The sequence below is a fragment of the Notechis scutatus genome, chromosome 1 (genome assembly GCF_049901735.1).
Source record: "Notechis scutatus isolate UNSWTSFEM ecotype Mainland chromosome 1, rNotScu1.2, whole genome shotgun sequence".
Classification (NCBI taxonomy): Eukaryota; Metazoa; Chordata; class Lepidosauria; order Squamata; family Elapidae; genus Notechis; species Notechis scutatus.
In genome coordinates, this window is record NC_142009.1 from 23,219,250 (window position 1) to 23,236,230 (window position 16,981).

The 16,981-nt window shown below is 43.5% G+C and overlaps 1 protein-coding gene and 1 long non-coding RNA gene across 2 annotated transcripts in view; one reads left to right on the forward strand and one right to left on the reverse strand.

Moving 5' to 3' along the window:
• The window catches only part of ASL (argininosuccinate lyase), a 37,808-nt gene extending 23,510 nt beyond the window's left edge, over positions 1-14,298 (forward strand). The window contains exons 12-17 of the mRNA XM_026671700.2: positions 798-882; positions 6,287-6,346; positions 10,115-10,198; positions 10,469-10,549; positions 12,101-12,207; positions 14,051-14,298. Coding sequence (XP_026527485.1) covers positions 798-882; positions 6,287-6,346; positions 10,115-10,198; positions 10,469-10,549; positions 12,101-12,207; positions 14,051-14,195 — 562 coding nt within the window. The 3' untranslated portion in view covers positions 14,196-14,298. The remainder of the gene's footprint in view (positions 1-797; positions 883-6,286; positions 6,347-10,114; positions 10,199-10,468; positions 10,550-12,100; positions 12,208-14,050) is intronic.
• A 512-nt stretch (positions 14,299-14,810) lies between these two features.
• On the reverse strand, positions 14,811-16,968 carry LOC148132698 (uncharacterized). The gene is made up of 2 exons (XR_015748250.1): positions 16,573-16,968; positions 14,811-15,776 (listed from the first exon to the last, which is right to left on the reverse strand). It is a non-coding gene; the product is annotated as an uncharacterized LOC148132698 (long non-coding RNA).
• Positions 16,969-16,981: the final 13 nt, after the last annotated feature.

The window sequence follows — 16,981 nt, forward strand, 5'->3', positions numbered from 1 at the left end:
ATTAAATAAGCATTGCAACCGTAAAACTTCAGTAATAAAACCATTCAGGAAGCAGAAGCCATTTGAAAAGTCAAGTTGAAAAAACATACTGACAGTCCTTGTTTACCAGCTGCCTCATTTAGCAACCAATGCAGAAGTGAAATTGTAACTTGTGGTTACATGCTGTCTTGTTTAATGACTGCACTGATTCACTTAATGATGGAAACAGAAGTTAATTTATAATTCCGGTGCAGTCGCATGAGGTTTCAATTAGTGACCACAGTACCTAGCTATGGAGTTCACAATAGTGAACCAAGTAGGCATAGCCAGAGATCTGGGCACCAGGGCCTTTCCTCTAGCGCCCTCTTCAGTTGGAAAGCAAATAAGTAAATAATCCCACCTTCCTTTGAATAGAAAATTTGTGAATTCATGCTAGTATAGGAATAGAATTCTTTATTGGCCAAGTGTGATTGGACACACAAGGAATTTGTCTTGGTGCAAATGCTCTCAGTGTACATAAAAGAAAAGATACATTTGTCAAGAATCATAAGATACAACACTTAATAATAGTCATAGGGTACAATAAGCAATCAAATCATACTAGGAAACAGTCATTATAAATCGTAAGAATACAAGTGACAAAGTTACAGTCATATAGTCACAAGTGGGAAGGGATGGGTGATAAGGAGTGATGAGAAGATTAATAGTAGTTGTGCAGAACTAGATATTGCTTGCGCATTAGAAATATGCACAAGATGTTTGCATATACTTGAGATATTTGCAGATGCATCATGATATTTTTTTGTTTTTGGTTAAAGCACTGGGAGCAGCCTGATGCCCCAGAAGAGAAATCCAGATAGCCTTGAATTGATCCGCAGCAAGGCTGGCCGAGTGATTGGAAGAGTAAGTGCTCAAGTTTCATTAACACAGTTAGTTTGTTTGTTTGTTTATTCGTGTCAGAAGCATCACAATTAAAAACACTGAGTTGGTGGAAATGCTTTAGTAAGCCAGGGATATGTTTGCAAGGGAAGTTGTTAATCCTGACATATAAACCCCCCCACAGAACCTGACATATAAACCCCACAGAACTTCAGTCAGAACTAAAGAAGTTTCATGGATGAGAAGGGGCGTTGGTCCTACCTGAACACTTCTTCTCAGGGAGCTGAAGGGAGAATCCAGGATGGGTAGTCTCTAGTCTCATAGCTCTGCAGACCGAGTTGAAAAACTGAGAACACACCCCCTGGTAACGGTCCCCAGTTCTGAACGACGTCGAAGCGAATCCAGCTGCTCCTCATCCTCTAACAGATAGCCTATCTGATACTGCCAGAAAAAAACATTTCCTCCCTACTCTGACCAGACAGCATACAGGGTGGGACTGGATTCTCCCTTCGGCTCCCCAAAAAGAAGCGTTCAGGTAGGACCAACGCCCCTTCTCCACTGAGCCGAAGGGAGAATCCAGGATGGGACATACCAAAGCTGGCTGATGGCTGTCCTATGGGAGGGAAATGGATTGGTCGGAGGTCCCCACTTCTACATGAACACCCTGCAGGACTCATCTTCCAAAGGTTGCCTCTGCTGAGGCAAAGGAGTCAATTTTATAATGTCTTATGAATGGAGTCACAGATGACCAATGGAGTCCAGACCGAAGCCTGAATTGTCCAGGCTGCAGTGGTCACTGCACTCCTGGTTGAGTGCGCAGTGATTCTCCTGGGCACAGGAAGAGCCAGTAACTGATAGGCCTTCACAATACAGGCTCTAAGCCAGCGACCCACAGTAGATGGTGTCACCCTGCGACCCAAAGTTGACGGCTGAAAGGAAACGAACAGGGCTTCAGTCCTCCTAAAAGAGGAGGTCCTTTTGATGTATATATGGAGGGCCCTCCTAGCGTCCAAGGTGTCCCATTTTCTCTCCAGTGCATGGATAGGCCCTGGACAGAACTCAGGCAAAATCAACTCCTATGAGCGATGGAATAAGGAATTCATCCTGGGCAGAAAGGTAGGGCCCAACCGCAGAACTACCCTGTCTGCATGGAAAAGGCACAGGTCCTTTCTGATGGATAAGGCCGTCAACTCCAAGATACACCTGGCCGAAATAATGGCCACTAAGAATGGCACCTTGAACCTGACTAAGTGAAGGCTGACTTCACGCAAGGGTTCAAATAGGGGAGAAGTCAGTGCCTGCACGGCCCTAGGCAAATTCCAGGTGGGGAAACAGTGGACCACCGGTGGCTTCAAATTAGTGGCTCCCCTAAAGAAGGCTTTCACCCTGGGGTGTTGGGCCAGAGTGGTTGAGTCCTTGACCAAAAAAAATGAGGCCAAGGCAGCCACTTTAGAAAATAGCTTGACCCCTTCCTCCCTGTGGCAGCCCCTCAAATATTGGAAGACCGCTATCATGTCTCCCCTGATCCTTCTCTTTACTAGACTAGCCAAGCCCAGTTCCTGCAACTATTCGTTGTATGTTTTAGCCTCCAGTCCCCTAATCATCCTGGTTGCTCTTCTCTGTACTTTTTCTAGAGCCTCAACATCTTTTTTACAATGTGGTAAACAAAACTGGATGCAGTACTCTAGGTGTGGTCTTACTAAGGCTTTATAGAATGGTATTAGTACTTCCCTTGATCTTGATTGTATCCCTATGTTAATACAATTTAGGATTGCATTAGCTTTTTTTGGCTGCTGTTGCACACTGCTGGCTCATATTTAGCTGGTTGTCCACTAAGACTCCAAGATCCCTCTCACAGTTACTGCTATTGAGCCTGGTTTCACCCAGTCTGTATGTGTACTTTGGGTTTTTCTTGCCTAAGTGTAGGACTTTACTTTTCTCTACATTGAATTTCATTTTGTTAGATATGGACCAGTGTCCAGGTTTATCGAGAACCCAGCTCTCGAAGGATCCTGATTGTCGACATCCTATCCTCCTCCGCCTGGGGTCTGGAAGAGGATGCTATCAGGATGTCGTCCAAATAGCATAGGATCCTTATGGGTAGGGATCTGAGATATACCGCTACGGCCGCCAGGAGCTTGGTAAAAGTCCATGGGAAGGATGACAGGCCGAACGGGAGAGCCCTGTATTGAAAATGGTGGCCGCCATAGCAAAACCTCAGGAACTGACGGTGGTTGGAGTCTATGGGCACATGAAGGTAGGCCTGTGTCAGGTCTACCGAAGCCAAAAAAAATCTCCCTCCCTCAGGCCCTGTATGATAAGAGTGGAGGGAGTGCACCTTGAATCTTCAGTAGATTAGATGCCTGTTGAGCCCTTTCAAGTTGAGGATTGCTCGCCACCCCTCACCCCCCCGAGGCCTTTGGAATCACAAACCAAATTGAATAGAACCTCTGTCTCTCCTGGTCTCCAGGAACTGGATGGATGGCCCGAATGTCCAGCAGATGATGGATCGCTGATTCCATGAGATCCCCCTTTGAGGGGTCCCTTGAGACGGGGCAGCACACAAAGGCGGGGGGAGAAACCCCCGAGAGACCTGACCATAAAGTTGTCAGGATCCAAGTGTCTGTCGTGATCTGTTCCCACCTCTGCCAGAACAGTCCCAGACGGCCCCCTGGGGGGGGGGGCTTGGGTGTCACTTGTTGCATCTAAAAGGTCTGTTGGAACCCCGAAAGGACCTTCTGTCATCTTGCCTCTGATGCCCTCTGGTGGCAAAGGCCAGTATCGGCCTGAAATGAGGATCTTTGGAAGAAGGGCCTACTTTGACGGGGAAAGCTTGCCCCAGCTTCCCCCTGTTTAAAGGAGGGCTTTCTGTAGTAGGGTGGAGACCTGTAATCAAAACGCCTCCCCTTGGAGGGCAGGATCTTTCACTTGTCCCTGGTTTCCATCAAAAAATGGGATCCAGAGCCTTCCCAAAAAGCCTCTCTCCCTTGAAGGGAACAAACGCCAGCTTCCATTTGTTTCTGGCATCCATCTGCCAGTTTCTTAGCCAGATGAGCCTAGATGCTGTTACAGATGAGGCCATGGCTCTGGAAGAAGTTTTGGCTGACATGAGGGTGGTATTAGCTGTCGATTGAGCTGCGGCTATTATCTTATTTAAGTCCTGATGCACCCTGAGGTCCTTAGGTGGGATTCTACCCTGCAGCTGCCACAGCCACCCATTAAATAAGGTAAACTCATACCCACTGGGGCGAGTGTACCCCCCCCCCAGGGGACTCCCACTGCTTTTCAATCACATTCATAAATGTCTGGGGCACAGGTACAGCGTCCACCACAGATGCTTTCTCAGTGAATATGTAATCTTCCTGATCCTCCCCCTCTGGGGGAAGATCCCAGTGACCTTGTCCCTTTTTTTAAGATGAACCATGCTCTTAGCCTTAACCAGCAGAGTCTTGGAGCGAGCCAGCTGGAAAAGGTCCTTAAAGGAGGGGGGACCTGCTACCTCCGACTCCCCATCCGAAAAGCCCTCTCTGGAAGGAGGTCCCTCTCGGAAACATAAGACTGGCTTCTTTCCGAAGGGGATGCAGAACTATTTCTGAAGTAGTCGGCTGTTCTGCAGAAGCCTGCCCCTGCCCCTGAGGAACGCCTCTGTTGGTGTCCAAACCAGGCAGCTGGTGCAGCTGGTTGATTTAAGCCTGAAATTCTTGTCTAATTGTTTGGGAGATCCTCTCATGAAGGATGGCATCTCTTGCCTTGCCTCCTCAGGCCTTATTTTCAGGCGCAGGTCTGGTTCTGCTGGAGGCTTGGCTTCCAGGTGCAGCAATCAAAAATCCTTGTGGTGGCCCAGAATTATTATGAGTGGCTTTTGCCTTGATTTGGAGGTTTCCCTGCAAATCCTGAGTACTTGAGCCACCAGGATATCAGGCAGTCAAATATTGTCTGTCTGCCAATTGGTTTTGCTTCCTGCCATCTTGTGGGAGCAGAGGAGAGATGGCCCTGTTTTCAGCCATCTTGGAGTCTCTCACCACCTTATCAAACTTTTTATCTAGGGCTTTTTGTCTATGCCTGGCCTGCCTATCCTCTGCCCTACAGGGTCTTTTAGTGGCTAGGGTCCTAGCTCTGATCCTAGCTGCTGCCTCCAGCCCCACAGACCTGGACTTAGTTGATCTCCTTGCAACTTTCTCCCTACTCTGCTGAGGAGCTGATAATTCTCGGCCAGCTCCCCTGGCGGCTATTTTGAGCCCGCCAAAAATAATTGTCACTGACAGGGAGAGAGAAAAGGAAAAAAGGGGCAAAAGAAAAATAAAAACAAAATTTATTTGATCTAAAGCTGTCTGCTTTGGTCACAGCAGCTGTCCACCACTTCAGGAGGCTAGTGTGACCCAGAAGTGGTGAGCTCAGCACAGTTCCGTAATTTAAGGCAAGAGTCAAAGCAAAAAGGAAAAAAAAAATGGCTGACTCTTTAAAATTGCTACAAGCCCTGACGGATCAGAGGCTTGTGAGCCAGTGCTGGCTGCACCGCAATCAAATTGGCAGTGTCAAGCGTCTCACAGCTGCCAGGGTGCTCTGGTGACTGGACAGGGGGTCAGGATTCAATCCAGATGGCCAGTACCCCCCCCAAGGGACAATCCTGGAGTCGAACTGCAGAATTGTCCCTAAACGTCTGAAATGGCCGCCGATGCCGAAAAGGGGCAGAAGCGCCTTGTGGTTTTTGCAGCTAGCACAGATCAATAAGAACGGACCGGGAGAAAGTGAGTTGAATAAGACACTGACCCTCATGCTCCCAGCCCGGGCCACACAGGCTCTCAGGGGCACCTCCAACCAAATTTACAATCACAATTCCAAAAACCAGTCTTCCAGCAAATAATTTTTTAAAAAGGCAGTCAAAAAAAAAAAAAAGCAAAAAAAAAAAAAGTGCTAACTGGCAAGCCGACTAGCTGTCAAACCTGCTCTAAGCCACTCGAAAAGGGGGAAAAAAAAACCTCAATTCTTCTACAATCTTAACTATTCGGAGCCCTTAAAGGGTGGTCTGAACACGCTGAGACCGAGTGAAGAACTGGGGACGGTTACCGGGGGTGGGGTGTCCTCAGTTTTTCAACTCGGTCTGCAGAGCTAGGAGACTAGAGGCTACCCATCCTGGATTCTCCCTTCGGCTCAGTGGAGAAGCGAAACATCTTCAAGGAAAAACAAAGTCCAGTTGCCTTTTGAAAAAAAAAAAAACTTTGGGATGACCCACAGAAGGAAGGATGTTACACAATTATAGCTCCTATTTTTAAAAGTTAAATATTCAATGTAAACTGAGGGTGGAGCAGGAGTCTGGAAAGGAAGCTAATGCAGGCTTTCTGAGAAAATGAGCATTCATGAAACTGTGCGGTTGGAGTGGGGCTAGAATAACTGGGAATTTTAACAGAGCTTTTTGGACCTCTTGCAGGCTACTGGACTCCTTGTGATTCTGAAAGGACTTCCCAGTACCTATAACAAGGATCTGCAGGTAAATTTATTTATTTATTTATTTATTTTGATTTGTCATTCGCTTACAAGATAATAGGTATAAGTGTATACATAGTTATGAATACATGAAATGGGTACATATAAGAAAAATAAAAGAAACAATAGGACAGGGACGGCAGGCACGTTGGTGCGCTTATGCACGCCCCCTACAGACCTCTTAGGAAAGGGGTGAGGTCAATAGTAGGCAGTCTAAGGTTAAAGTTTTTGGGGTTTGGGGAAGAAACCACAGAGTCGGGTAGAGTATTCCAGACATTGACCACTCTGTTGCTGAAGTCATATTTCCTGCAATCAAGTTTGGTGCAGTTAACCTTGAGTTTGTATCTATTGTGTGCTCTTGTGTTGTTATGGTTGAAGCTGAAGTATTCATTGACAGGTTGGACATTGCAATGTATGATTTTATATACTATACTTAGATTGGACTGAAGATGGCGTAGTTCTAGGTTTTCTAGGTCTAGAATTTCGAATCTGGTGGCATAAGGTATTCTACAACGAATAGACGAGTGGAGAACTCTTCTTGTGAAATATTTCTGGACTTTCTCAACTGTGCTAATATCAGATATGTAATGTGGGTTCCAGACTGATGAGCTGTATTCAAGTATTGGTCTAGCAAATGTTTTGTATGCTCTAGTTAGTAGTGTGTTATTACCAAAGAAAAAGCTATGTAGGATTAGGTTAACAACTCTTAATGCCTTTTTGGCTATGTAGTTACAGTGGGCTCTAGCACTTAGATCATTAGAGATGAATATTCAAATGTCCTTTACAGAGCTTGGATCATCAACAAGGTCTTGACTATTCAGCTTGTATTTTATTTTCTGATATATATTTTTGCCAATATGGTGATGGGATTCTTTCCATCTGATCATCAAGGCTTGCTCTATTTGCTGCTTCTCTGCATATTCAGCTGATTTTAGGCTATGTAGATGTGATTCTTCCTAACTTCCTGCTGCAAGAGGAGAACAATGCTTGGATTCAAGTGGTTTTGGGACAATTCTTTAGGATGGGATAAAGGTAGACTTTGGGCTGATAAGATCCACAAAGCAGCTGGTGAGCTTATAGCACCTAGGCTAGCTTAGGCTAGTGCTTCTTCTTAACCTCAGCAAATTTAAGACGTGTGAACTTCAATTCCCAGAATTCTTCAGCCGTTCACAATTATCTGTGTTTTTTGTGAGGTCTAAATCGATTTTGCCAATTTGATAACATTCCTGCCAACCATTTCCCTGGCTTATTTACAAAATTCAAAATGGTTTTGTTCTGCACAATTCATTTTTACGTCCATTTCTCTTACTATTAACAAAGACAGCTGCCATTGTTTAATTTAAAGTTTAATTTGTTGTGAAATAATTTTCTTTTTTGGCAATTTACCACTTTCAGAGAGTCTTGACCTAGATAGGATGTCTTCTGCTCCAGTCAGATCCTTTTTAGGATAGTCTAAGCTGAAGTAATTAGATTGTGTTCACACAACATACTTAATCAGATAAAAAAATCCTAGGGCACGGGTGTCAAACTTGCGGTGTCACGTGACGTTTCATGACATTTTTTCCCTTTGTAGAGCTTGGGTGGGTGTGGCCTGGGTGTGATGCATCCAGCTCACAGGCCACCAGTTTGACACCCCTGTACCTAGGAGATAGACATGCATAACATGCTAAGGTTGATTAATGTTTTGTGCATCTGTGTTATGGCTAACAGGTTAGTTTGTCATGCAATCTAAGGTGCAAATCTAGAAAATAGCTTAATTCAATATCCGTATTCAAAGGATTACATGAATGCAGCCACTGAATATTGCTTGAGGGTTAGCAAATATAGAGTTGCTTTTCTGACATTTGGCCCTTGTGATCATTATTGGGGGAGGATCTGTGTATGATTATTATCAGAATTGCCATGTTTGGAGGAGGTTTATATTCTAGTTCTGGAGCTTACTAAGGATCTTGTCATTACTGGAAACTGGATACTAGGCCAAGGTGACTTTGAGTCTTACCCTGGGAGACAACCCTTGTATAAGGTAGAAAAGAAGTTTCTCCCCATAGTACAGGTGAAACTCAAAAAATTAGAATATCGTGCAAAAGTTCATTTATTTCAGTAATGCAACTTAAAAGGTGAACCTAATATATGAGATAGACTCATTACATGCAAAGCAAGATAGTTCAAGCCGTGATTTGTCATAACTGTGATGATTATGGCTTACAGCTCATGAAAACCCCAAATCCACAATCTCAGAAAATTAGAATATTGTGAAAAGGTTCAATATTCTAGGCTCAAAGTGTCCCACTCTAATCAGCTAATTAAGCCATAACACCTGCAAAGGGTTCCTGAGCCTTTAAATGGTCTCTCAGTCTGGTTCAGTAGGAATCACAATCATGGGAAAGACTGCTGACCTGACAGTTGTGCAGAAAACCATCAATGACACCCCCCATAAGGAGGGAAAGCCTCAAAAGGTAATTGCAAAAGAAGTTGGATGTTCCCAAAGTGCTGTATCAAAGCACATTAATAGAAAGTTATGTGGGAGGGGAAAGTGTGGAAGAAAAAGGTGCACAAGCAGCAGGGATGACTGCAGCCTGGAGAGGATTGTCAGGGAAAAGGCCGTTCAAAAGTGTTGGGGACTTTCACAAGGAGTGGACTGAGGCTGGAGTCAGTGCATCAAGAGCTACTACACACAGACGGATCCTGGACATGGGCTTCAAATGTCGTATTCCTCTTGTCAAGCCGCTCCTGAACAACAAACGTCAGAAGCGTCTTACCTGGGCTAAAGAAAAACAGACCTGGTCTGTTGTTCAGTGGTCCAAAGTCCTCTTTTCTGATGAGAGCAACTTTTGCATCTCATTTGGAAACCAAGGACCCAGAATCTGGAGGAAGAATGGAGAGGCACACACTGCAAGAGGCTTGAAGTCCAGTGTGAAGTTTCCACAGTCTGTGTTGATTTGGGGAGCCATGTCATCTGCTGGTATTGGTCCACTGTGTTTCATTAAGTCCAGGGTCAACACAGCTGTCTACCAGGAGATTTTGGAGCACTTCATGCTTCCTTCCGCAGACGAGCTTTATGGGGATGCTGACTTCATTTTCCAGCAGGACTTGGCACCTGACCACACTGCCAAAAGCACCAAACCTGGTTCAATGACCATGGGATTACTGTGCTTGATTGGCCAGCAAACTCTCCTGACCTGAACCCCGTAGAGAATCTATGGGGCATTGCCAAGAGAAAGATGAGAGACATGAGATTGAACTATGCAGAAGAGCTGAAGGCTGCTATTGAAGCATCCTGGTCTTCCATAACACCTCAACAGTGCCACAGGCTGATAGCTTCCATGCCACACCGCATTGAGGCAGTAATTGCTGCAAAAGGGGCCCAAACCAAGTACTGAGTACATATGCATGCTTATACTTTTCAGAGGTCCGATATTGTTCTATGTACAATCCTTGTTTTATTGATTGCATGTAATATTCTAATTTTCTGAGATTGTGGATTTGGGGTTTTCATGAGCTGTAAGCCATAATCATCACAATTATGACAAATCGCGGCTTGAACTATTTTGCTTTGCATGTAATGTGTCTATCTCATATATTAGTTTCATCTTTTAAGTTGCATTACTGAAATAAATGAACTTTTGCACAATATTCTAATTTTTCAAGTTTCACCTGTATATCAGCTTCCACATGCACTGAAATACCAGATGTTGGGGCCAGAGGATGTTCTTCCCCTACCAGCCATTATCTTCTTAGGTAACCCTCTTTCAACCTTTTTTTTTACAAATAGGAAGATAAGGAAGCTGTGATGGATGTGATGGATACCCTGAGCACTGTGCTTAAAGTTACCACCGGAGTTATCTCCACTCTCCAGGTGAGCGTTTCAAAAGGATGGGCTATCCTATTGGCTGGAATGGCTTAAATATTTTTCTCTGAATCTCCAAAAACCTTTCCCTTTTATTCCATCCGACAACTACATTTGACACTCAAGGAGCAGAAGTCCCATTATGCTTTTGCCAAGTTGAATGTAACTGTCACGTTGAGTTTTTTTTTTAATAATGGTTAAAAATATTCATTCACTTTGACTAGCTTAGCATGTGTTAATTATGATTCCTTCTCACCATTCTTTCATTCATTTGCCTAGATCAACAGAGATAACATGGAAAGAGCCCTGACCCATGAAATGTTGTCTACAGATCTTGCTTACTATTTGGTGCGCAAAGGCGTGAGTATCCAAGCTTGTAGGGAACAGACTATAACTGGATAGAAGCATTCCTGTCAAACAGACAACAAATGGTAAAAATTGGGAGCGTCCTATCAAATTCTGTACCTGTCAATAGTGGTGTCCCCCAAGGCAGTGTTCTAGGACCAACTCTTTTCATACTCTACATAAATGACCTTTGTGATCATATCAAGAGCAACTGCGTTCTCTTCACTGATGATGTAAAGCTATTCAACACCACAGACAATACTGCTACCCTTCAAAAAGACCTTGACTATGTATCAGAATGGCCAAACAAATGGCAACTTCAAATCTCAACAAATAAATGCTCTGTCCTACATATTGGAAAAAAAAAATCAAAAAAAAAAAATACAGGCTGAATAGTCAAGACCTTGTTGATGAACCAAACACTGTCAAGGATCTTGGAGTACTCATCTCAAATGACCTAAGTGCTAGAGCCCACTGTAACTACATAGCCAAAAAAGGCATTAAGAGTTGTTAACCTAATCTTATGTAGCCTTTTCTCTGGTAATATTACACTAATAACTAGAGCATACAAAACATTTGCTAGACCAATACTCGAATACAGCTCATCAGTCTGGAACCCACATTACGTATCTGATATTAACACAGTTGAGAAAGTCCAGAAATATTTCACAAGAAGAATTCTCCGCTCCTCTACTCGTTGCAGAATACCTTATGCCACCAGACTCGAAATTCTAGACCTAGAAAACCTAGAACTACGCTGCCTTCGGTCCAATCTAAGTATAGTATATAAAATCATACATTGCAATGTCCAACCTGTCAATGAATACTTCAGCTTCAACCATAACAACACAAGAGCAAACAATAGATACAAACTCAAGGTTAATCGCACCAAACTTGATTGCAGGAAATACGACTTCAGCAATAGAGTGGTCAATGTCTGGAGTACTCTACCCGACTCTGTAGTTTCTTCCCCAAACCCCAAAAACTTTAACCTTAGACTGCCTACTATTGACCTCACTCCTTTCCTAAGAGGTCTGTAGGGGGCGTGCACAAGCGCACCAACGTGCCTACCATCCCTGTCCTATTGTTTCTTTTATATTTATATTTTATTTTTCTTATATGTATCCATGTATTCATAACTAACTCACTCACTTATATCCATGTGCCAAGACCATGACTCCAATGGCACAGGATGTAGCTGGGCAAGAAATGGGTTGGGCATCCGTTCTTACCACCCTGAAGAAATATTGGAGAAAACGTTCAGCCTGAGGAATTGCTGGCTATACTGACAAGTCTGTACCTTCCTCCAGTATCTGTTATTTTATTTAATGGATTTATAGGGTTGCCCAACTCTAAAGAATATCCCAGCAGGGATCCAAGAGCCTTCATAAATGGTGCTGCCGTTGGGTTTTGCATTTCATGTCTGTGCCACATTCTGTACGGCACAGAAATAGTTGGAAATGTCAGCACTGAAATGCCAGCTTCAGAATGCCGGGGATCTTTTGAGGGTAAAAATTAGACAGAACAATATTTAAGCCTCCTGATTTTGTTCCCCTTGTGTTCCAGGTGCCGTTCAGACAAGCCCACACTGTTGTGGGGAAAGCAGTCCATTTAGCTGAGAGCAAAGGAGTGACTCTTAATCATTTATCCATGGACGACCTGAAGGGAATTCAGTATGTATTGGGTTATGGGAGCTTTTTAAGGTTTTCCTATAGCAGATACCGCTTTTAAGAGCTTGGAGGCACAGTGGATAGAAGGCAGTATTGTAGGCTAATTCTGCCCAGTGCCAGGAGTTCAATCCTGACTGGCTCAAAGTTGACTCAGCCTTCCATCCTTCCAAGGTCAGTAAAATGAGGACCCAGATTGTTGGGGGCAATATGCTGACTCTGTAAACCACTGAGAAAGGGCTATAAAGTCTATGAAGAGATGTATAAGTCTAAGTGTTATTGCTGTTGCTAACTCTTGAAAACAAGGAAGACATATTTCTACCTCTAGTTAATAGCAGTGGATATGGAGATGTCACATTTATGGAATGCTAAAGACTTATGCAATTACTGTTATATATTCAGTGACCCTCTGGAACCTCACAATTCCATATCTTTTTTTCCAGGGATGGAAATTATCTCCTGAATAGTAGCACAACCTAATTATGTAATGATGAAAACTATTTCATAAGTAAAATCATAAAGGGGATAAAGTAACCAATCTTTCGTAATGAATGCTAAAGGGGTAGAGTTAAGATTAACTACCAGGATCCATGTTCAAATCCCTGCTTAACCAGAAAGTTCACAGAAAGGCTCACTGTCTATCAGCCTAACTTACCTCACGGGGTTTTACTGAGGAGTCATGAACTGTGTTCCAGGCTGAGGGCCACATTTGGCTTTTTAATTGCATGCTGAGGGTTGCAGTCTAAAACAATAGCAGACCCAGGCCAGAAATCTGACTTCAGTTTCATTTTATTTGCTCTGAAACTTGAGCAAAGTTAAGTTGTGCACTTAAAAATTACAAATTAGTGACCACTTTGGTTTGAGCTGAGGAGACTGTACTCAAAACCTTGAGAGGCAGCAGCAGATTCTAGGACCGTGATGGAGAACCTATGGCATGCGTGCCACAGGTGGCATGCAGAACTATTTGAGCCCCAGCCAAACTTACCTCACTGCGTATGTGCACGCTCCCAGCTGATTTTCAGCCCACTTGAGGCCTTTTTCGGCCTCCCAGAGGCTCGAGGGAAGCCTCTGCAGCCTTAGGAAGCTGAAAAACAGGCCTATTTTCATCATTACCTGTATTTCCGGAAATACCGGAAGTGGCAAAATGGGCCCATTTTTTGGCCTCCAAAGGCTGCAGAGGCTTCCCTCGAGCCTCTGGGAGGCCGAAAATCAGCTGGGAGGCACGCGGATGCTCAGTGCAGGTAAGGGGGTGGGGGGATCATGCGTGCATGCACAGGGCGTGGGGGGGCTGCGCACATTGCCTTCTGGGAGCTGGCATGCGAGCAAGTGTGCACACAATTTTCAGCACAGGAGCCCAAAAAGGTTAGCCACCACTGTTCTAGGACAGTGTTTTTAAAATTTGGCAACTTTCAGATGCATAGACTCCAACTCCCAGAATTCCTCAGCCAGCATGGGGAAAACTCTGTTCTAGAATGTGAAGTTGTATACCTCTGCTTTACAGGTAAGCTAGGCTGTGTAGTCCACCTGCCCTGCTAACAACGATCTGCTTATTGTCTCTATTACAGGGGTGGGGAACAATGGCGCCTTTACAACCTGTGGACTTCGACTCCCAGAATCCCATGGCTGGCTCAAGAATTCTGGGAGTCGAAGTCCACGGGTCATAAAGGAGCCATCATTCCCTAGCCTTGCTCTAGTAGGAGCCATTGAAGGTGAAAGCTGTTCCTATTTACAGAGCTCCTGCATTCTGTTTCTCGGCCAGTTAAAATGTGTGAAAAGAGAAGCTTTAAGTTTTAAAAGACTTGTCTTTCTGTAATATCTGACTGAACCTATTTCTTGATGCTCCTTCCAGCCCCATGATGGGAAGTGATATCTCACATATCTTCAACCATCAGCATAGCGTGGAGCAGTACACCTCTCCTGGGGGCACCGCCAGGAGCTGCGTGAGCGCCCAGATTGAATATCTGAAGGAGATGCTGAAGAGACAGAAGGAATAAATTTTGAGTGTGGGGAAATATTGTCCCGTTGCTGCAGGTTTCTGCTTAGTATGTTTAATCACAAGATAATAAATACAGTGGCATATTGGATTTCCAGGAAAAACTGTGTATGCTTCTTTTTGGGGTCATATGTTTTAAGCAGGAAAAAAATAGTTATTATTTCAAAGGTGTTTCCACTGGGAAAGATTTATGTAGTTGTTGATTTCAATCAACTTATATAGCTGTCCATCTCAACAGTGACTCTGAGTAGCTAACCTAAAATTAAAACTCAATACAAAACAAATCAATAACAAACATATACATAGCGGTAACCAAGATCAACAATATTTTTTATCATTTTGTTTTTATTTACAATAAAAAGTAGCCCCATGGTGAGATAGGTGGCAAATAGTACTAATAATAACTCCTTAGGAGCAATCCCCAAATCATTGGTGCACTACTTGAACACCATGTCAGCACTGACAAATTCACCACCAGTCAATTGCAAAAGGCAGCTTTACTTGGAACAGCTGACATCATCCTCTTTTAATGACCCCACAATTCCTTGCCAGGTGGAGTCTGGGCAACTGAATGGAGCTGAATTAGTAGTTTTTTTTTTATCTGCCTCTACCTAGGATTGAACTCACAGCCTCCTGATTATGAGGAGGGAACTCCACCTCTAAACCATCACACCATTCAATTGGAACAGCTGGCATCCTGCAACAATTATCTGCAATACCATTGAACATCCACATCTGCTTATCCCAGGTCCTTGGGAAGAACTTTATAGGCAAATAAAAATGCCAAATCCAGTCTGAACATCTGGCTGACTGTGCAATGGCCTGTAATAATAATTATTATTACAGTAGTGGGGTGGCGGGAGAGATCCTGAGTATAAACCAAACAATGAGCTGGGTTGGCACAATATGCTAAAATAAATGAGGAAGGTACAATTAGAGTCCAATCTCAGCTCATAAAAAACATACATGGAGTTCAATACTGAGAACCACCAGCAGCAATACCTTGTTGGACCAAGTTATTCTGTTCATAGGAGACAAAGCATTTATTACCAGTGGTCAAAGTTCAAAGGGCAAAGGGGTCAGCATCTTTAGGGTCAAGGTTTCCAAGAAAGCTTTCACAGTTCAAAGCAAATCGGCTCTGATTCCGAAAACCAAAGGTGTCTCATGCCAGGTATTTCCCAACACATCTACTATTTCTCCATCTTTTTATCTTGTGGCTTTCTATCTGAAAATGTCACCCAGCATTCCATATGTTGCTAGTCTGTGGTTCAGGGTTGGTGCCTTTGGGTGTGGAATCAGTGATGGAGAGTTCCTGATTTTGCCTTTTGTTTGGTAGATGTATCCAAAAATGTCCATTCCTCCCCGAGACTGCCAATCTGCCCTCCTCCAGACAGGCCTTTCAGGAGTAATTCTGTGACTTTCCAGAAGTGAGTCCACAAAGCCAAAAGTGTAATTGGTGGTCTGGATTAGGTCCAGTCCAAAAACTGAGTGGATTCAACTCTATTGCCCACTTCTCTGTGTCTGAACCATGTCGTATAATGTTGTATTGTTCCTACTCTTTGTCTGAAATTGATTGCATACCCTAGGGCAAAATAAAAGGAGAGTAATCATTAAAACCTGGACAGTTTACCAGATGGGAAGGAGAATCAAACACTCAACAGCCAACTGGATGGCAATGCATTACTTTATGTAGCGCTGCAGACACTTTAAACATTTCTCATACTGGGCTCTTCTCATAGTGCTAAATAGGCTGAGATGTTTATGAGAAGAGAACTCATAAAATAGAAAATAACTTACTATTTATAAAAAAAAAAACTTGAAAGACTGTACCATCCACATTTATACTTGGTTGTTTCACCATAGGCATAAATGTAAGCTACAACTGGAGGAATTCACATATTGCAGAATTGGTTCACATCATGCACTATAGCCTATGCAGGCAGCCTGGGGCCTCTCTAAAAGTTTTTGTCAAATTATAATGTTAATTATGACATTAAATACAATGCATTAATTTGAAATTCAAATCAAACTTGTCACAACAAAAGGCAGCATCCAAACAATTTTGGCTACTTACCAAAAAAGCTAAGTAGAATTGAACCTTAATGGTATCTGAATGGGAAACCACCAGGAGCTGTGAAGGAATTTTTTTTAAAAAAAAAAAACCTATCCTGAAGCAAAGGACTGCTATATTATTATTACAACAATTAATTACATCTTCACCAGAAGACAAGCTTGAACTCCAGGGATTTTATCTTTCTTCAGATCAATTTCATTTTGATCTTAGCTCTACCTATGTCTTTGTCCAGCCCTGGCCTGCTAATGCTAGCCTTGGGTACTCCATTCAATATCATACTCTGCTAATGAGATTTGAATCCTACCTTTTAATATAGCTGCAATATTCATCTATATGCGTTCAGATGCCCTGGGATGTCAAATGCGCACCCTGGGGAAAAAAGCGTGTCCCTTTCTGTACTAAAGCCAGCTGCGATCTATGTTAGATCCGTGAATAACACCCAAGTTTGGAAGAAAATGTTTGTGGCCACAGCTTTTGCGGACCACAGCACTGCATTTAATCTGAAGGCTGAAAAGCCGTTCTTGACAGTTCCCGCTACAATATATAAGTATCTAATGGCGCCACACGCTGAAAAACTTCTGTCTGCGTTACTTGTGAAAACATCCTGATTTGACTCCAGTTTTTGAACGCTGCAACTTTAGAAACAGGAAAGCCGGGGCTGCCCTCAACAAAGATGGCTGCTGCTGTTCTCGCACAGAGTGACGTATCACCTT